Source organism: Megachile rotundata, chromosome 11 (genome assembly GCF_050947335.1).
Source record: "Megachile rotundata isolate GNS110a chromosome 11, iyMegRotu1, whole genome shotgun sequence".
Lineage (NCBI taxonomy): Eukaryota > Metazoa > Arthropoda > Insecta > Hymenoptera > Megachilidae > Megachile > Megachile rotundata.
The window spans coordinates 6,032,313-6,054,828 of NC_134993.1; the positions used below are offsets into that span (position 1 = coordinate 6,032,313).

Here is a 22,516-nt window from a genome sequence, read left to right on the forward strand (position 1 = left end):
GAGCTGTTACTTTTACATTATTTTAACCTGTATTCCTTTTATTTTCTGTTGTTTACTTACTTTATTTATCTATTTATTCATTTGATCTACATAAGTTTGCTCTCATACTTCCCCAGAACAAATAAAACCCCTCAGTTCTAATTTATATATGAGACATCCTCCATTATAGTATTATTAACATTAGTTAATTAAATTTATCATTCTCATATATATTGTACTTTTCACTTTGCCAAGTTATCCTTTCTTCTTATCATTAAAAAATATTTCATGTTCTATTTCCTAAAAAAGAGCCTAATTACAATCCCATATAAGAGACAACATTCCCTGTTATTTTCTTCAGGGAAGTCCTCTGTGGATTAGTTTCTATAAAACAAATTATTTCCATTAGCCTATAGGTGCAAAAGATTGCTTCCTTTTAACCCAACAAACCCTAACTCAGTACATAATTCCTTTAATTCATAAATTTTTAATACTATCCTTGACACTTGAATCTTTTTAGGTTATATTAGGATGTCTGTCCTATGTACACTTTCTCAGAAACAACGCAAGATTTATGTTCACTCTCACTACTTCTTTTATCATACTTAACCTTTCTTATCTAGACACTTTTAATTAGTTCCTAATTATTACAGAAACACAAAGAGCACCACACTTTAATACCCTCACTTATTATATAAAACACGCACTCCGCCAGTGGTTACCTCCCTATTCTTTTAATGCCTGTGTTTAGACTAGATTAAAATTATTTAATTACTATAACCAGTTTAATTTAGCTCTCTCCTATTTATTCTCCCTATTTACCTTAATTTACTCTCCCCTATATCTCTATATCTAACCAGTTTAATAGACAGCCAATAAGCAAATATCCCAGTTATGTTATACTCCCGTTCTTATTAATTGTTACATGGTAAATTATCTTAGCATCATCCTCATCCTCCTCACTCTCCTTCGTGAGCTCTTCAATCTCTTGGAGAGTTCTCCTGGCCCTATCAACTTCTTTATCAAAGTAGGATTGTTTGTACTTACCCATGACTTCCTTGCTCGCTCTCTCTCTATCCCCTGTTTCCACTATCGACTCAGTTTCCAAACTTCCCCTGGTTGATCGTCCTTTCTTGTTTTTAATCTGAGTTTCCTCTCTTTCAGGTATGCGCTCCATGTCTCTTCTACAGTCCAAGGCCGTATGCGTCGTTCCACCACATCTCCAGCATCTAAGCAGAATTTTGGAGTACTTAGCAATACTGCATACCGTCCAACCTAATTTAATAACTTTCCTCTCTAGCATCTGATTTGCTAGACCTATCGGAAGTTTGATCAACGCAGTTTGATAGGAGCCTTGCTCCCTAAAAAGTCTTGCGACTTCTATACTCTCTACGGCTGGATCTCCAGGTAGTGCGATTCCCAGACTACTATAGATACCCTTCTTAATTTCTTGCTTGCTTAGCAGAGGGTCAATCCTTCTTATTCTCACACCTTCTTTTGGCTCCAGTTTCCTGGAGTACCTTCTCTCTCCCAATTTCCTGTTAATCTCCTTCACCCAGGAGTCTACACCTTCTTCACCCTCCATCTCCACAATAATTCCACCCCCCCCCCCCCCCCTAGCTATTCTTACCGACCTTACCTTCCCTTCCTTGGGAGACCCGATCTCTCTCTTAAAGTTTTGCAGGTCCTTTATACCTTCACTATCCTTATATTTAATCATCACGGCGTTCCCTCTGTGCTTCCTTGGCGTTCTTTCCTTATTTATGTTGTTTTTGTTTGCCTTATTTCCTCTGTGTTCGGTGGTCCTTCCTGTTATCTCAACTAGGAGGGCATTCAGGCTTCCCTTTCTACCTCTAACCCCTTCTCCATAGCCCTTGCCCTCTTCAACTATGTTAGATCTTCCTTTCTTACCCACGACCTCGTTTCAAGTCGGTCTAGTGTGAAAGTACGATTCTTCTGTTTGTGTACCTAGTGTTCTAGTACGTACTCCACTTGTCTCCTTGTAGATTTCCCCTTCGGTGCTATTATTCATGTACTCGTTACCCTGCTGTTTATTCCCCTTGCTCCTCCTTTTGCCAATGTCGCTCTCCAAGACAGCTCTCAGTCTTTCAATTTCTCTGGTGATGGGACTAGGATCAATGCTGTCATCTTCCGATCCTTCCGTCTGCTTGTGTCTCCCATGTTCTGTGTTCCTTTCCTCCCCGATGTCTGGTGTTTCCCTTCTGCTGCAATCTCTGCTACAATGGTCAGCACTGCCACATTTATAACATACAGCACTTTTAAGTTTACAATTCCAAGATAGGTGTAAACCTGCACCACACCTATAACACCTTCTATTGTCTTTATACTCGTTGACATTACAACTTGTCCATCCAACCTTTATTCTTTCTCTGTTTAATAGTTATTCCGCTAACTCATATTTCAAGTCCATGCAGGCGATCTTGTTGCCCCTGCTCGTGTTCTTAAAAAAGATAATCCTAAAGTCTTTAATATGATACCTGTTATCCAGAATCTCCTTGAGTTCTTCCTCCTCACGATCTCCATCGATTCCCGATAGAAGTATTTTCTTTCTTCTTCCTTTGACTGTTATACATTCAAAGCCAGCCCCTTTCAGGCATTTATCTAGTCCATCTACGTCTTCGGGATGCCTTAAATAAAATATTAGCTCTTTACCACCTCTTACCTGTCTTATTCCATTTATTTTAATGTCGCCAATCTGTGTTCTATTTTTTATCTGCCTTAGCATCGATTGTGAATCTTTTCCTTCGTCCACTCTAACTTTTACAAACCCAGCAAGCTGTTATTGTTGTTGTCTGTTTTTATTTTCGGTTTGAGCTGTATTTATTAGTGTCTCAGTTTCCTCTAAGGCCTCCACACCCATGTTTCTTGTCTGGATGTTTGTTTCTTTCCCTCCATTCGGATTATCCTCTGCTTCTTCTGTGCTCCTTTTTTTGGGAGGCTGCCTTGTGCTTCCGCTGGGTGATTCCTCACTAGAGTTTCGAGCGTTCGGCAAACATGAAAGACTCGTGGGTGTTCTGTCTTTTAAATTTAAAAATTAAAATTCTTTATTTTTGGTTTTTCGTCAATGGAACTTTCACCATTGTATTTGTCTCGTTTTTCTGATTAAAACGACACCAAACACGATATGATTACGATCGTAATTACTTATGTAACAAGCCATAAAAGTTTGGGATGTAACATTTACGGTAAAGGTGCGAATTCTTTCTAAAGGCTTGCTATACAAGTAATTATGATTTTAATTATACCGTGTTTGGTACCATTTTAATCAGAAAAACGAGACGAATACGATAATCAAAGCTTCATTGATGAAACTCCAAAAATAAAGAATTTTGATTTTTGAATTTAAAAGGCAGAAGACGCACGAGTGTTTCATATTTGCCGAACGCGTCAATCTTCTGCTTTTCTTTCTTTTCCATTCGCCGTCCTCTTTTACGTTAAAAACTTTAATCACTCGTTACACACACAATTGTTAACGTAATTATATCATGTTTGGTGTCATTTTAATCAGGAAATCTAGACAAATACAACGGTAATAGTTTCATGAAAGAATAGTAAGAAATAAGAAAGTTACAATCTTTTCCTTTGCTTGCAATAGTATGTGTCTCACCGATATTCGATCCTCGTCGTTTCGGCGACCGATCGAGTTTCATTCTTGACTGATTTCGAGGGGGTTCCCCCCAGTAGTGGGGATACAATTTTAACATTTACGGTAGAGATCTTTTTAACATTTACGGAGTGAATACTTTATATTGAATTCTACGTATGCCTCCGTGCCTCTAGTGGTGTATGAGTCAACATGCAGTCACCGATTTTCTACTGTTTCTACAAACACGTCTTGTCGGCCGAAAATTAGCATACATGTATAATAACTATTATTATTGCAAAATCCTATTCTTTGGTATTGTTATGTAAGAAATGTCTCACAGTATCCTATACAATTCTCCCCATTCCACTAAAAAGCGTGAAATAAAATAATTTTAAGAAAAAAAATACGCCGACTTCGAAATGCACTAAAAAGTATAAAATAATTTCTATTTCTTAATGGAGTAATTTCTCTTTCATTCAATCATACAATTACGTCACAGATATGAATGAAACCTATTTACTCGTTAGGTAGTATATTAAATACATTTCAACCTTTTCGGAGGCGGCGCAAAATTAAAAATACCTCAGTAAACGTTGCTGCCAATAACCAGTTGATTGTGGTATGGCGTATTGGAAATTAACACTAGAAAGACTGAAACTTTGATTCATTTTGACTGCTTTGGGGCAATATAGGTATAACACATATACAGGGTGTCCCGCAATTAGTGTAGGACCCGAAAAGGGGTGGTAGGTGGGGCGATTCTGAACAACTTTTTCCTTTGCCAAAATATTGGTTGAGGCTCCATTTTCGAATTATTAGCAAAAAACACTGACCAATGAGAGCGTGCATAGACCGGGCGCGCGAAAGTGTGAGCGACAGCTTCGAATATGACGGCCGATCGTCGTCGTGAACAAACGTATCGATACCGTCGGTATAACGTCGGTATAACGTCGGTATATCGTCGGTATAATAGGAAGCTATTAGGTGAAAGTTAAATTGAATAATGAATTAAGAAGTTAAAAATAATATTAAGTTCTTCGTAATTCGTGAATGGGAGATAAACCAATTAGTTGTTGTTTACCCAGACCAAGTATCTTGTATTTATTTTAAGCCTTCAAAAAGGAAAAAGAATAAATTCACGAAAATTCATTCTGTCGATTAATCTAATGAAGCAAATGAATAAATTCACGTTTCAAAACGAATGAGTACCTTCCCTACGAAATGGGATAAAATTGGAATAAAATATCTAATGCAGTACCTCATTGAAGTGAAATGAATCAATTGCTGCGTACGTATAATTTTAAAAATACGGAAACAACTTAAATAAAACTTACCCATTGATTCATGAAAAAACTAGCTTCGATAAAAAATATTTATGTCACCGGGTAGATCCACCGATCAGAGTATCAACAGCTGATATCCTGGCAGGGTCAATGAACTCTCAATTTATTTCACTGTCTCTTTCTAATAATTGCACAACATAAGCACGACCGGTAAACGGACCGAATGAAAACGCGTGCACGATTATTCATAGATATGTATGTTTAACGATACGCCATATTCCCATTATAAAGTATCCGAATTGAGGAATCGATTATATATATATAGTTTATATATATATATATATAGATTATATATATATATATAGAAAAAAAATAGCTATACAAGCTTTGCCTATGTTCGGCTGTCTAAAGGTTGACATGTTCAAGAAAATCTTTTAATTTTGCGCCGCCTCCGAAAAGGTTGAAATGTATTTAATACACTACCTAACGAGTAAATAGGTTTCATTCATATCTGTGACGTAATTGTATGATTGAATGAAATAGAAATTATTTTATACTTTTTAGTGCATTTCGAAGTCGGTGAATGGGGAGAATTTTATAGGATACTGTGAGACAGTTCTTCCGGGCTTTTTTTTTGTCCGCGTAAATGCCATGAACATAATTAAGTAAAAGACAACATGGATATTCGTTTTTCAATTTTTTTTTTTTATTAATTGTTGTAAAATTGGTAAATAAAATCGGCGATTGCATGTTGACTCATACACCACCAGAGGCACGGAGGCATACGTAGAATTCAATATACAGTATTCACTCCGTAAATGTTAAAAAGATCTCTACCGTAAATGTTAAAATTGTATCCCCACTACTGGGGGATCCCCCTCGAAATCAGTCAAGAATGAAACACGATCGGTCGCCGAAACGATGAGGATCGAATATCGGTGAGACACAACTAATGCAAGCAAAGGAAAAGATTGTAACTTTCTTATTTCTTACTATTTTTTCATGAAACTTTTACTGTTGTATTTGTCTAGATTTCCTGATTAAAATGACACCAAACATGATATAATTACGTTAACAATTGTGTGTGTAACGAGTGATTAAAGTTTTTAACATAAAAGAGGACGGCGAATAGGAAAGAAAGAGAAGCAGAAGGTTGACGCGTTCGGCAAACGTGAAACACTCGTGCGTCTTCTGTCTTTTAAATTAAAAAATAAAAATTCTTTATTTTTGGGGTTTCATCAATGAAGCTTTGATTATCGTATTCGTCTTGTTTTTCTGATTAAGATTAAAATGGTACCAAACACGGTATAATTAAAATCATAATTACTTGTATAGCAAGCCTTTAGAAGGAATTCGCACCTCTACCGTAAATGTTACATCCCAAACTTTTATGGCTTGTTACATAAGTAATTACGATCGTAATCATATCGTGTTTGGTGTCATTTTAATCAGAAAAACGAGACAAATACGATGGTAAAAGTTCCATTGACGAAAAACCAAAAATAAAGAATTTTAATTTTTAAATTTAAAAGACACAACACGCAGTCTTTCATGTTTGCCGAACGCTCGAAACTCTATCCCTCTTTGTCTTTTGTATGGCTGTCTCTTTCTACGTTCGGCACACTACAAAGAATGTAGTAGGACCTCTACCGTAAATGTACAATCGAGACCGGCAGAAGTAACATTTACGGAGTGAATACTGTATTAGTAACAATAGTTTTTCGCTAATAACTCGAAAACTAAAGCTTCCCCTTAATTGCGGATAAGGAAAAACTTGTTCAGAATCGTGCCCCTGATAACATATTAAAAGGACATTAAAATCGTCCAAAGTTGATTTCAAAACTTTTCAACAATTTTTCGCTAATATCTCGAAAACTAAAGCTTTCCGCGAAATTTTTATATGAACAAAACTGTTCAGAATCATGTCCGTGATAAGATATTAAAAGCGCACTAAAATCGAGAAAAGTTTATTTCAAAAGTTGCCGGTTTTTTGCAATAATAACACTTTGCAATTGAAAAATGAAAAATTTTTTGATAATGGTACCAATGGGGAGTCAGAACCTACCAGATGCAAAAGGTTTCGTTCCGATCGGTGCATCCAGCTAGGCGTAATAGGCGGGCACACATAGAAAATAAAAATAATAATAATAATAAAAAAAAAAAAAAAAAAATATACTGATCGAATTGAGTAACCTCCTCCTTTTTCGAAGTCGGTTAAAAAACAGTCACAGTCACTATTTATGGTTTCACAATTCAAATTTTAAACTAATCGTACAAAAGGTCACACATCGACCGGTAAACGAAACTACGACGGAAACGCACGGAAATCTTGCCCTTGATCGGGTCGCTGCTCGCGAACGCGACGGAAATCTTGGGCGGAACTCTGCGTTAGCTCCGAACGCGATGGAAATCTTGACGCGACGATATTACCGAATTTTCGCAGCGACCAAGGTCCGACCGTGAAAGCACGAGATACCGGTCGAAATAAAGGCTGAGAGTCTCGCCACGTGTTATGGCGACGGCAACGGTGATTTAAACGAATTAACGGCACAACACGGAAATTATCGCGGGCACGACGTTCCGTTAATTTTATTGATATTCGATGTCTCTAAATAATGGTAATAGCTCGGCGGATTATCACAATTTCGCGGAATTCGAATTGGAAAATAACTCGGGTGCGTGTGACTTCTCCAAGAGCCGGAACAAGAAGAACGACGGGGCGATCTATCGACATCGATCAGCAAAAACGGGGATGCGCGACAGATCCTAATCGATATAGAGCGCAGGTACGCAGGAGAACAAGGACCGCGAATAGTAACTACAATTACGCATGAAAAGGATCGGTAATGCGCGTTGCCTCGTTCGCGATGAGATTTGTGATTCGCGAATTCTTCTCGATATGGCCGTTAGCGCGATATTTAATGTTTCCACGAAGACTCTCAGCTATATGCGGACATTACGGAACAAAATTAAATAAATGAAAAAGTGATCTAATGGCAGTGTTCCAGACATTAAATTATCTTGTGCTGTTCTTATTTTGTTATTCTTTGCCATATTTGTGCGTCTTCGTATACTCCTTATTTTTTCATTATTCAATAATCTTTTATAATTTGTTTCTTGATCTGCAATTAGTTTTGTTAAATTATCTGTAATCAAAAATAAAGAACCACATAAAGTTCATGTAGCTAAAATGATTAGAAATAGACATCGACATACATTTGTTTACAATATAAAATCTAGCGAGTTTCCAGATCTATCATTACAATAGAATCATTGCTATATGTTTTAAGTATTTAGAAAAATTTTTCAGGTCAGAGACTTCTTGTATAATAAACCAAAAAGGTGTTTCAATTATTAAATTGGTTAAATGCATTAGAAGCTGATTCATCTAATGCTTATTCCATACATTGGTTTCTGTTACATTTTTGTTTAGATATGATGTTATATAATAAGATTATTAAATTTAAATTAGTTAGTAGTACAAAAATTTACAAGGATATATAGACTGATGATCCATTTTTGTGTGTTGCTTTGTATTGTATTGTTGCTTGTGTATCGCACACAGTACACGTGTATACATGCCGCTGTGAAATGTTACAACTTTATTTTCGTCGTCACGTTCTTTAATGTACCAATCGTAATACAAATTTCGACAAGTAAATTTTACGTATTTATAACATAATCAGTAGTTTCAAAATCAGTTGCTTACTCGCGCCAATGTTACAATTATGATGATCAACATTTACTTGGGTGGCGTTGCTTATAAATCTATACCATATAATCATATTAAGGGGAACCGCCGGCAGAAAACGGCAAACACCTACTATGTACATACGTATCTGGAACACACGGAAATATTTGTTTAAAACTTTGAGTAGAATATTACTAATCTAACCAACACACAAAAGATTAGTCATCGTTAAAATTAAATTACGATTGCAAATTTACAAATTAAAACATGGAACGGAGTAAAAATGACAGATGTATGTTCATCAAATAAAGTGAAAAATGTACGTTTTCATAATCCATAACGTACTTTCATGTAACATTATGATAGAAAAGACTCGAGAAACCCAGCTTTTTCATCGCAATATAATATTTTGTATAATATTTCAGAAATGAAGAAATTTTATTTTTCTAATGAAACTTGCTTTTCCACATATTTTATATATTAGGTATACAAATGAATAATCCAATTTTTCTGCTTCATTCAAGGTTTATTTTAAAAGTTACTAAATTGATTTGTTCAATCAATGTAGTCGCCATTTCTTTCTATAACTTTAAGCCATCTTTCTGGTAGCTGATGAATTCCATCTCGGAAGAATGTTACGTCTTTAGACGCGGTGAAGTCGTCAAGGCATTTTCGGATCTCGTCCACTGATTGGAAGTGCATATCAGATAAGGCGTGTTGCATCGACCCGAATAGGTGATAATCTGACGGAGCAGTGTCCGGTGAATATGCCGGGTGCTGCAAAACATCCCATCCAAGACTCATTATGACATCTTTTGTATTGGAAGCAATGTGTGGCCTCGCGTTGTCGTGCAACAGTTTCACTGGTCGTTCTCTTTTGCCAGTATACGGTCGTTTTCTTTCCAATGCTTGACTCAAGCAGATTAACACGTTCGTCGCCTAGCGCGATTCGGTTAAATTTCTCGCGGGGCCCAAATCCGACTGTTGGAGCGCCAAAGTCGGAGCGCCAAAGTTGGAGCGCCAAAGTTGTTAGTGTCCCACCTCCTTATATTCTACTCGACTTATTGTATACTACTACACTACACTACTACCAATAATACTCTAGTTAACGCACGCATCGCAGCTATAGATGCCTCGGTGACCATGACAACGGATCTTATTACAGTTATCTCATTTTAGTCGAGAACCATATACTTTTTTTGAGACGCACGTGTGACTTTTCTGCAAGTCTCCTTCATTTAGTCAAGAAGCGTACTTTTTTGGAGACGCACGTCGGTGACCTTTTTATCCTCAAAATGTTTATTAGACCCGGTAAAAATATAATTGGAAGTGAGGAGAGTAGTGATGACGAAATAGTAAATTGTAGAAGAAAAGTGATAAATAGAATTTCATCGAGTTCAAACTCCGATACGGAGGAATCATACGCAAATGAAGACCTTGACGACATGTTGGAAGAACTTGCTCTAGACGAAGAAGAGGAGCTGAACTCTGTGGATGATCCATTGGACAATATCCAGTGGAACGAATTTGCTAACAGGCAACAGACGTTTACGTTCACTGGAAAAAGTGGGCTTCTGATGGATTTACCGTCTGATATTAGCGCAAGTGAAGTGCTTTCGCTATTCTTAGACGAAAAAGTGATAAGCCTTTTAGTCACAGAGCCTAATAAATATGCAGAACAAAAATTGCATCAACAAATAAAATAATTTTAAGAAAAAAAATACACCGACTTCGAAATGCACTAAAAAGTATAAAATAATTTCTATTTCATTCAATCATACAATTACGTCACAGATATGAATGAAACCTATTTACTCGTTAGGTAGTGTATTTGTTAAATAATCAGAATTATGGAAAATAACAAAACTAATAATACACTTTTGAACACGAACAAATTATTTAATATAAAACACAAACAACAAACATTTTAACTTAAAGATTAACCATTTAAACAGGGATTACTTTTACTTCAAATAAAACATCACGAACGCTTACATTTTCATAACGACAAGACGGAAGTACAATATTCAATTATTCTGTTTCTAATATTCAATTATTCTGTTACTAACATCGCACATCATTTCTAATACTGTAAGATGTCGCTATATGCTAAATTTATTAATAATTTAACACGCCTCCTTAAATTTAGCATTTTGTAATAATTCGTAATTTCCATTTAATTTTTCTTTTATATTCTAATACACTTTAAGAACCTCTCTAAATTTTTCAAATTTAATTCGTCCTAATGACTTAGTGAAGATATCTGCTGGATTTTCTTCCGAATCTATCTTAACCACTTCAATTAATCCTTTTACATAATTTTCATTAACATAATGATAATGCGTTTCTATATACTTTGAGTTTCTCGTAAAGTTTCCATATTTACTTATGCATATCGCGCCAGCATTATCTTCAAAAATTCGGATTGGATTTTGTATTTCAATTCCAAAATCACTTAATAAATCTCTAATTAATTTCAATTCACTCACACATACAGACAATGCAACATACTCTGCTTCTGTCGATGATTTCGTTACAATGTCTTGTTTTTTTGATTTCCAAAAAATAGTATTACCATACATTCTTATAAGATATCCAGTTGTAGATTTCCTATCAATAATATCCCCTGCCCAATCAGCATCAACACAACAATCTAGTACATCAGTATTTAGATTTCTATCGAATCTTAATTTTAAGTTTTTAGTATAATATAAATATTTCAATATTCTTAAAGCGTACTTATAATGACTTTGATCATAACAATTTTGAAATCTACTTAAGTAATTCACACAATAGCAAATATCTGGTCGAGTACTAGAACTTATATATAGTAATGCTCCAATTAAGTTCCTATATTTAATATCTTCTGATATTGATAAAGCAGGTTCACATTTCAAATTTTGCTCCATTGGGGTAGCATATAATTTTGCATTTTCAATCCCATATTTTCTCGCTAGTGATTCTATATATTTTTCTTGGTCTAATGTCATAGAATTTTTCTCATAATTATATTTAATATTTATTCCTAAGTATGTTTCTATTTGGCCCATATCTTTCATTCGAAACTTAATAGCTAATTTCTTTTTAATAAATTCTATTAGTTTTTCATTTTTACTACAAATTAACAAATCATCTACAAATATTATCAAATAAACGTTCTCATTATTATCTTCCATATAATATAAACAATAATCAATTTTACTACGTTTAAATTGTAATTCCCTTAAATACTCATCTAGACATTCATACCACGCTCGTGAACTTTCACGCAATCCGTACAAAGACTTAATTAATTTACACACTCTACCGGTATCATCATCATAACCTTGAGGTTGCTTTACATATACTTCTGATTTAATTTTTCCATTTAAAAAAGCTGTTTCTACATCCATTTGATTTATCAATAACCCTTCCTGTACACAATAGCTTAATAATATTTTTAAAGTTTGTGTTCTTGCAACCGGTGAGTAAATATCCTCAAGTATTTCTTTTTGCTGAAACCCTCTTACAACAATTCTAGCTTTAAATTTTTCATCGGATTTTTTTGTGTAAACCCATTTTAAATCTAATATTTTTGTATCTTTTGGTCTATCAACTAATTCCCACGTATCATTTTTCTTTAAACATTCAATTTCTCTATTCATCGCGTCTACCCATTTCTGACTATCATTACTGTTTATCGCTTCATTATAATTTTCCGGATTATCCACATTTACATAATTTACATAAATAAAATTTGTTATGGGATTTCCGTATCTGTTTACAGGTATTCTCTTCCTCTCTGACCGTCTAGGTAATGTTACATCTTTAACACTAGTCATAGGTATAATCTCTACATGCTCATCGGTTCCATTCATTTCTTTTTCATCAGAATCATTCTTTTCATTTTCTACAATTCCTTCTTTACATTCCTGATTAATTTCATTTTCAAGTAACCCATTTTCATTAATTTCATCATTGTCTTTAAAATCTACCAAATTTACATTTTCTTCAACAATATCAACATGTTTAGCAATAATTACTCTATTATTAATCAAAACTCTATAACCTACTTCCTCATATCCGACTAGAATTCCTAACTCCGCTTTTCTATCCCATTTACTTTTCCTTTTAACTTCTGGAACTCTTACAAAAACTTTACTTCCGTATATTTTCAAATTACTAATATCTGGTTTTATTCCCATTATAATTTCATACGGTGTCTTTTTCTCAATTGTATTTGCTAATGTTCTATTCTTTAAATATACAGCTGTTTTAATTATCTCTGGCCAATATCTAACATTAATTTTCGCCTCAGATAATAAACAACGCGCAGTATTCATTACTGATCTATTATATCTTTCCGCAGTCCCGTTTAATTCATGGACATACGGAGGACACGGTTCAATGTAAATTCCTTTTTCATTGGCAAAAATATACATGTCTGTATTTAAAAATTCTCTACCGTTATCACATCTTAATCGTTTTACTCGATTCCCAACTAAATTTTCTAATTGATTCACATACGTTACAAAACAATCATAAACTTCATTCTTTTCTCGAATAGGATATACTTTAGCCGCTTTACTATAGTCATCTATTAAAATTAAAAAATATTTTTCCCCTTTAAAACCCATTATACTATGCGGTCCATTTACATCAGCATGAATAATTTCTCCTATATTCCTTGCTCTACGTCTATTGTTTTCAAAACTCGTATTAATCATTTTATTTTGTACGCAAGTACCACACTTTAAAAACTCACTTTCCAAATTACTCGGTAATCCCTCGACTAAATTATTCTGACTCAAAATGTCCAAATACTTAAAGTTAACATGTCCTAATATCCTATGATATTTTTCTTTCAAAGTCATACCATGATTCACTTTTTCAGTTATATAATTTTGCTTACTTTCAAAAACAGTATTTATCTTATATAAATTATTGACTTTATTCGCTACTGCTATCAAATTATTTTCTCTCGTGTAAATCTTTGAAGTACTTCCCATTGAAACAATCTTGACTTTGTTCGCGATTTTTCCAAAACTCATTAAATTCCTATCCATTTCTTTCACAAAAAATACATCTTTTAACTCAATTTCTGTTTCATTAAAATTTGTCACAAACTTAGTTACAATATCTCCTACACTTGTTGCTTTAACTATGCGACCATCTCCAACTTTAACACTTATCGGATTATTCAAATGATTGACTCTTACAAAATATTTATCTTCATTTATAATATGATCTGTACAACCGCTATCCAGAACCCATTCTAATTTATTTACAGATTCGTTTACCTCAACATTGTAAGCTATTTTTTTCTCAACCTCGGTTACGAAACTTATCTTTCCTCGATTTGCATATTGACGATCTTGCCGTTGTTGACAGCCTCTTCCTCGTTGACCAGTGCCTCGTCCTCTGAAATTGCCGCTACCTCTGTTCAGACTGTAGCCGTCTCCTCTGAAATTGCCACCATCTCCTCTGAAACTGCCACCGTCTCCTCTGAAACTGCCGCCGCTGCCTCTGTTCAGACTGTATCCATCTCGCGGCTGTTGAGGATGATAACGTGCGCCTCCTCGCCCTTGCTGCTGCCAACTTCCCCTCGAACCTTTCCAGTAACTTCCAATGCTGCCTTGACTCATACACTCGTACTGAACATGTCCCGATTTACCACATTTATAACACGTTCTGTCTCTTTTCACCTCACTTCTAAACACGTTTGAGTTTCCATTTCTATTTGCTGAATTTTGATTTTCATCCTTTTCTCTATCTTCATATATTTTAATTTTATTAATTATGTAATCTACAGTTCTATCTCCTTCAGGTAAAACATCAACTAAGTCTCCAATATGACTCAATGAACTTGGCAATGTTCTCAACATATAATTCACTTTTTCTTTTTCAGTTACCACAGCACCGGCATTTTTCAATTCAATTATTAATTTTTCAAATTCACCATAGAATTCACTTGTTTCAGTATAATCTTTTAACCTAATTTTATCTAATTTATTTCTTATACAAATCTGCAATGAAGTTGATTCACGCAAATAAATTCTGTCTAATTTCTTGATTATTCCATAACTTGTTAATTCATCGTTAACAAGTTCCATTTGTCTATTTGATAATGCACTATATATATAATTCATCGTTTTCAGATCAAATTCATTCCACACGGCTACATTATCCATCTCGGTTCTTTCTCGTTTAATAATTTCATCACACTTTTTCATCTTCAAAAATACCATAATTCTCTTCTTCCATGTATTATAATCTTTTCCATCGAAAATTGGTAACGTTATTTTGAATTCGTCTGCCATATTGACTCGTCTTGTTTCTTGTGCGTTTTCTTCAAGCACTTTATTCAATTAATTCAATGTTTCAATTTTTCTTTCTTTTATTAAGTCTTTATTTTCTTCACTTCGTTCTTTTTAACTTTTCTATCACTTTTTCCATAAACTGATTTTCTCAAATTAACCACGCTCTGCTACCATGTTAAATAATCAGAATTATGGAAAATAACAAAACTAATAATACACTTTTGAACACGAACAAATTATTTAATATAAAACACAAACAACAAACATTTTAACTTAAAGATTAACCATTTAAACAGGGATTACTTTTACTTCAAATAAAACATCACGAACGCTTACATTTTCATAACGACAAGACGGAAGTACAATATTCAATTATTCTGTTTCTAATATTCAATTATTCTGTTACTAACATCGCACATCATTTCTAATACTGTAAGATGTCGCTATATGCTAAATTTATTAATAATTTAACAGTATTAAATACATTTCAACCTTTTCGGAGGCGGCGCAAAATTAAAAGATTATTTTGAATATGTTATTTAATTTTGCGCCGCCTCCGAAAAGGTTGAAATGTATTTAATACACTACCTAACGAGTAAATAGGTTTCATTCATATCTGTGACGTAATTGTATGATTGAATGAAATAGAAATTATTTTATACTTTTTAGTGCATTTCGAAGTCGGTGTATTTTTTTTCTTAAAATTATTTTATTTCACGCTTTTTAGTGGAATGGGGAGAATTTTATAGGATACTGTGAGACAGTTCTTCCGGGCTTTTTTTTTGTCCGCGTAAATGCCATGAACATAATTAAGTAAAAGACAACATGGATATTCGTTTTTCAATTTTTTTTTTTTATTAATTGTTGTAAAATTGGTAAATAAAATCGGCGATTGCATGTTGACTCATACACCACCAGAGGCACGGAGGCATACGTAGAATTCAATATACAGTATTCACTCTGTAAATATTAAAAAGATCTCTACCGTAAATGTTAAAATTGCATCCCCACTACTGGGGGATCCCCCTCGAAATCAGTCAAGAATGAAACACGATCGGTCGCCGAAACGACGAGGATCGAATATCGGTGAGACACAACTAATGCAAGCAAAGGAAAAGATTGTAACTTTCTTATTTCTTACTATTTTTTCATGAAACTTTTACTGTTGTATTTGTCTAGATTTCCTGATTAAAATGACACCAAACATGATATAATTACGTTAACAATTGTGTGTGTAACGAGTGATTAAAGTTTTTAACGTAAAAGAGGACGGCGAATGGAAAAGAAAGAAAAGCAGAAGATTGACGCGTTCGGCAAATATGAAACACTCGTGCGTCTTCTGCCTTTTAAATTCAAAAATCAAAATTCTTTATTTTTGGAGTTTCATCAATGAAGCTTTGATTATCGTATTCGTCTCGTTTTTCTGATTAAAATGGTACCAAACACGGTATAATTAAAATCATAATTACTTGTATAGCAAGCCTTTAGAAGGAATTCGCACCTCTACCGTAAATGTTACATCCCAAACTTTTATGGCTTGTTACATAAGTAATTACGATCGTAATCATATCGTGTTTGGTGTCATTTTAATCAGAAAAACGAGACAAATACGATGGTAAAAGTTTCATTGACGAAAAACCAAAAATAAAGAATTTTAATTTTTAAATTTAAGACAGAACACGCACGAGTCCTTCATGTTTGCCGAACGCTCGAAACTCTATCCCTCTTTGTCTTTTGCATGGCTGTCTCTTTCTACGTTCGGCACACTACAAAGAATGTAGGACCTCTACCGTAAATGTACAATCGAGACCGGCAAAAGTAACATTTACGGAGTGAATACTGTATTAGTAACAATAGTTTTTCGCTAATAACTCGAAAACTAAAGCTTCCCCTTAATTGCGGATAAGGAAAAACTTGTTCAGAATCGTGCCCCTGATAACATATTAAAAGGACATTAAAATCGTCCAAAGTTGATTTCAAAACTTTTCAACAATTTTTCGCTAATATCTCGAAAACTAAAGCTTTCCGCGAAATTTTTATATGAACAAAATTGTTCAGAATCATGTCCGTGATAAGATATTAAAAGCGCACTAAAATCGAGAAAAGTTTATTTCAAAAGTTGCCGGTTTTTTTGCAATAACAACACTTTGCAATTGAAAAATGAAAAATTTTTTGATAATGGTACCAATGGGGAGTCAGAACCTACCAGATGCAAAAGGTTTCGTTCCGATCGGTGCATACAGCTAGGCGTAATAGGCGGGCACACATAGAAAATAAAAATAATAATAAAAAAAAAAAAAAAAAAAAAATATACTGATCGAATTGAGTAACCTCCTCCTTTTTCGAAGTCGGTTAAAAATGACTGAGCATGCTCGACTGAACAGGTGGAAACCTACCACTTCTGCAGAAATTAGAAAATTTATAGGACTGCTAATTTGGATGGGTCTAGTACAGACACCGCTCGTTAAATGTTGGTCAATGGATCCTATCTACATGTATAGCTTTCCGTTTCCTCGCAGCAAGATGTCCCGTAATCGTTTTGAATTACTTTTAGCAAACTTGGATTTTGCAAATAACGAAACGATAGAAGAGGGTAGCAGACTGGGAAAAGTTTTGCCACTTCTAAATCTATTGACAGACAATTATCAAAAAGTGTTTTCACCAGGTGAAGATATTGTAATCGACGAAACAATGGTTCCTTGGAGGGGGGCGATTGATATTCAGACAATATATACCAACAAAATCTCATAAATATGGAATAAAGCTTTTCAAATTGTGCTCCACCGAAGGGTATACATGGTCCGCGAAAATTTATTCTGGCAGAGATACCAGCGGAAGAAAGCAAGTTGGCATAGCCGAAGACGTCTGCATTGAACTCGCAGATAAATTGATAAATGAAGGACGAACTTTGTTTGTCGATAACTTTTATACAAGTTACGAATTAGCAGTCAAATTTTTAAAATTCAAGACTCATGTCGTTGGGACTGTCCGGTACAACAAAAAATTTATGCCACGTTTTGTAATGTCATACACATTGAAGAGAGGTGAAATGATAGCAAAAGAAGATGACAACGGTATTGTGGTGCTAAAGTGGAAGGATGTTCGCGATGTTAGGATGTTATCAACAAAACATGCACCTATTATGGCTTCAACCCCGGAATCTACTCATTGCGGACGCCCTTCTAAACAGAAACCTTTGGCGGTACTGGCATATAATAATGGAAAAACTGGCATCGACAGGAGCGACCAGATGGTGTCATATGCCACAATGATACGGAAAAGTATTAAGTGGTATCGGAAATTAGCACTACATTTGCTTTTAGGAACAAGCATAGTAAATGCTCACATCGTATATCAGAGAGCTACAAATAAAAAAATAGAAATACGAAAATTTCGGGAGCTTCTCTTTACCGAATGGTTGTCCCCGGAAAATGCTACGCTCGATTATAATAGAAATAAAATAAGGAACGTGCCTCATATATTAGAGATCCGTACAAGTCAGCAGGGCAAGCCTATAAGAAGGATTTGCGCCCTATGTTATCAGAAGAGGAGGCAAACTGCTGAACGCCAAGAAGCAAAAAAAAAATGTGAAAAAAACCACGACCTATTGTTCCAATTATCCAAAATCACCTCAAATGTGTTTAAAATGTTTCAACGAACACCATGCGACATAGTATAATGTAATATATTATCCTAAATATAAATTAGTAAAAAGTATAGTATAATATGTATATTTTTATGTTGTATATCCTATATTTATATTTCAGTGTTTATTCCATTAAATTCCTTTTAAAAATCCAACTGAAAGTCTTATTAACTTGAATAAGAAGAGCGTCACCCATATTTGGGTGACGGGACCCCCACGGAAGCATACCCGTCACCCAAATCTGGGTGACGCGGCGACGAACGTGTTAATTGTCGCTGGTAGCAATCTGCAGTAACTGTTTCACCTGGTTCTAACAACTCATAGTAAAGCACGCCCTTGATATCCCACCAAATGCATGAATTTTATAACAGCTTAAAATAATTTGGATTATTCATTTGTACACCTAATATAATTTTCTTACTTTCAATCTTGCATCGTGTATTCATTCTATTTGATATAGTAAACATTAATTAACAAGATAAATGATAATAATATGTATACCTATGAATAACCAGAAATTTGGATGAACAATCTTTAATTTCCTGATCACAGCACTGTGAAAAGATTCTACACATTGCGTAGATACACCATAAACTGAAGCACATTTGGGAAGGTGGCAGCGGACCGATCAGCGACTAACTGTATTTGATTCAATGCTTGTGGAAACATGTCGGGTGGAGCTAAAGGCATTGTCATTGCCATTGAGAGAATCTCGTCTTGTGCTCCTTCTAATCCTAACTTTCTCCATTTTCTTAATAGAGCCTAAACAGTAAGAAAAGGACCATTCAACTCTTCGCTGAGCGCTTTAATGAGGTAAGTTATGGAAAAAAACACTTTGGCAATGTTAACTATTATACCATACCTGATTAAAATGGAACCAACAGCCATGTATGGTGACTGCGGGGAATTGTACTTGTATCTTTTCCATAGCAGCTTTTTCATAATCGCACATGACAATTTCTAAATTGTCTTGCAATCGTGGAGCAAGAGACACTATCTTTTGCCATATTGCTTTATTGCGATTTCCTGTAAATTGACATTAGTTTTTAGTGTGATAGTATGAGATAACTTTAACAAAAACTATCAATAGTGGTATACCGTGTCAGTGTACCGTATATGTACAGTATACAGCTGATGAAAAACAGGCATTTGTGGCACAACCTGTCAAGAGATTAGAAGTGATAAAAATTAAACAACTTTCTCTACCTTAAAAATATTAACATTATAAGTTGTTTGCCTTAAATACTTACGGAAAAGGTACCATCCATGTAAATTTCGTTGGCATTTTCTAATGCACTTAGTAGTACAATGTTTGAAAAAATCAGGGCATATTTACTTTCATTTGAAATTGCACATCCCTTATAAATGTCTTTCAAGACATTGTAATTTTCAAGCATTTCATGCGCACTCTGTACAGTTTTAGGAAGTGGTGGTCGAGATTTTACCTTTTCTCTGAACATAATAGATTTCATATTATTGTATGAAATATATGCTGCTGCATCAGGATTTGTACGACAAATATTATCAAAAATCTCCTTATTATTTATGCAAGGATTTTCTCTACATTCCTTTAACATCATCGACTTCAATTTTAACACTTCTGCACATTGTGGATTATTAGGGTGTGTGTGGTTTTTGGATAAAAAATTGTTCACCTTTTTGAACCACTGTTCCTGTACACTGTTAGGTCTGACGACTAGAGCAGCGATAAATTTTAGGGTTTTTAGAATCTTTATTATAAGAATACCCTTCATAAATGCATACAAAACTATTTTTTCGCTTGCCTCTTAAAATCTCCATTTTATTTTATACCTTATGTCTGTGAAGGATATATCACAATCATTAATAATATAAAATAAACAAAATGATAGAAAAAAATATTGAAAAAATATTACACCAGTGATTGCATCATTAACAAATAAAAAATAATTGTTGAAGCCTACTTTTACAAATTTTGAAGTTCGTGTATTCGAAAACATTGAATGACAATGGTATCTTAAATTTGAATTAATCTTAAGTACTTACATAAATATAAATTATAAAAATAAATTTTCTCTTATAAAATCTATTGCGAAAAATGTACGTTCAAGGGTAAATACAGTAAATATTCGATATGTGCACCATTCTCGGGTCTGAACTGGTGCAGATATAGTACAGTTCCTACATTGATTGATGTTTTGCCGAACGTAGAAAAGGACAGCGAGCGAAGGATACCGAATGTAAACAGACGGAAACATAGTGAGGGATAATACTAATGCAAGAGTAAAACTTCTTTATTTTCCATTTTTTCGTTATCCAACTTGTACTAATAGATTCTTCATATTTTTCTGATTAAAATAAGACTAAACACTAAATGATTTAGACTATGTATAGTACATGTTCGATATGTGCACCATTCTCGGGACGGAACTGGTGCAGATATCGTACAGTTCCTACATTTCGAGCGAAAGAGACTGAACGTAAACAAAGAGTGACCTACCAGAAGGACACTCCTAATGCAAGAATAAAACTTTTTTTTTTTTTTGTGTAATTTTTTTCATCATATTTGTAACATTTTTCTCATTATAAAATAATTTTTAGAAAAAAAAATACGCCGACTTCGAAATGCACTAAAAAGTATAAAATAATTTCTATTTCCTAATGAAGTAATTTCTATTTCATTCAATCATACAATTACGTAACAGATATGAATGAAACCTATTTACTCGTTAGGTATTATATTAAATACATTTCAACCTTTTCGGAGGCGGCGAAAAATTAAAAGATTATTTTGAATATGTTATTTAATTTTGCGCCGCCTCCGAAAAGGTTGAAATGTATTTAATATAATACCTAACGAGTAAATAGGTTTCATTCATATCTGTTACGTAATTGTATGATTGAATGAAATAGAAATTACTTCATTAGGAAATAGAAATTATTTTATACTTTTTAGTGCATTTCGAAGTCGGCGTATTTTTTTTTCTAAAAATTATTTTATTTCACACTTTTTATCGGCCGGCAAGACGTGTTTGTAGAAACAGTAGAAAATCGGCGACTGCATGTTGACTCATATACCACCAGAGACACGGAGGCATACGTGGAATTCAATATATTAGTAACAATAGTTTTTCGCTAATAACTCGAAAACTAAAGCTTCCCCTTAATTGTGAATAAGGAAAAAGTTGTTCAGAATCGTGCCCCTGATAACATATTAAAAGGACATTAAAATCGTCCAAAGTTGATTTCAAAACTTTTCAATAATTTTTCGCTAATATCTCGAAAACTAAAGCTTTCCGCGAAATTTTTATATGAACAAAATTGTTCAGAATCATGTCCGTGATAAGATATTAAAAGCGCACTAAAATCGAGAAAAGTTTATTTCAAAAGTTGCCGGTTTTTTTGCAATAACAACACTTTGCAACTGAAAAATGAAAAATTTTTTGATAATGGTACCAATGGGGAGTCAGAACCTACCAGATGCAAAAGGTTTCGTTCCGATCGGTGCATCCAGCTAGGCGTAATAGGCGGGCACACATAGAAAATAAAAATAATAATAAAAAAAAAAAAAAAAAAAAAAAAAAATATACTGATCGAATTGAGTAACCTCCTCCTTTTTCGAAGTCGGTTAAAAATGAGACCAAACACGACGTACTTCGAGCCATATTTACTTGTAATTTCAAATGTTACGCGTACATCGATGACTTTACTCTAATAAGATATTGTAAGTAAATATAACTCAAATTACGTCGTGTTTGGTCTCATTTTAATCAAGAAAATGTCGCGAATATGATGGAGAAATTTATATAAAGAAATGGATGAAAAATAAAAAAATTAGCAATGCTCAAGTATTGTAAACAATCGAACAGACTTTTGACCTTTGCCGACTGCCACGATCGTAGCGTCTCTTTCTTTTTGACTCGCTATCCTCTTCGACGTGAGAAACTTTTATCGTCAATTAAACCAGTAAATATAGTCCGAATTATGTCGTGTTTGGTCTTCTTTTAATCAGAAAAATATAAAGAATCTATT

General features: G+C 34.1%; 3 protein-coding genes across 4 annotated transcripts in view; 1 reads left to right on the forward strand and 2 right to left on the reverse strand.

Annotated features, from left to right (window-relative positions):
- Nucleotides 1-1,104, reverse strand: part of LOC143263897 (uncharacterized) — a 62,749-nt gene extending 61,645 nt beyond the window's left edge. The window contains exon 1 of the mRNA XM_012288413.2: nucleotides 1,027-1,104. The gene's annotated coding sequence lies outside the window, so the exon portion shown is untranslated. The remainder of the gene's footprint in view (nucleotides 1-1,026) is intronic.
- The window catches only part of LOC143265368 (uncharacterized), a 253,696-nt gene that overhangs the window by 88,656 nt on the left and 142,524 nt on the right, over nucleotides 1-22,516 (forward strand). The window lies entirely within an intron of this gene.
- Nucleotides 5,554-21,058, reverse strand: LOC105662963 (uncharacterized). Of its 2 annotated transcripts, none has more exons than XM_076537693.1 (4): nucleotides 19,756-21,058; nucleotides 19,368-19,666; nucleotides 19,007-19,267; nucleotides 5,554-8,708 (listed from the first exon to the last, which is right to left on the reverse strand). In XM_076537693.1, the coding sequence occupies exons 1-2, from the start codon at nucleotides 20,257-20,259 to the stop codon at nucleotides 19,589-19,591; spliced, it is 582 nt and encodes a 193-aa protein (XP_076393808.1). In that variant the 5' UTR covers nucleotides 20,260-21,058; the 3' UTR covers nucleotides 5,554-8,708; nucleotides 19,007-19,267; nucleotides 19,368-19,588. Both variants share the same exon structure in this region, with proteins under 2 accessions (XP_076393808.1, XP_076393809.1).

Coding starts and splice junctions, on each gene's coding strand:
- LOC105662963 (XM_076537693.1), bottom strand. CDS start 20,259: ATGAAGGGTATTCTTATAATAAAGATTCTAAAAACCCTAAAATTTATC. Junction 19,667..19,755: donor ACATGGATGGTACCTTTTCC/GTAAGTATTTAA, acceptor ATCTCTTGACAG/GTTGTGCCACAAATGCCTGT.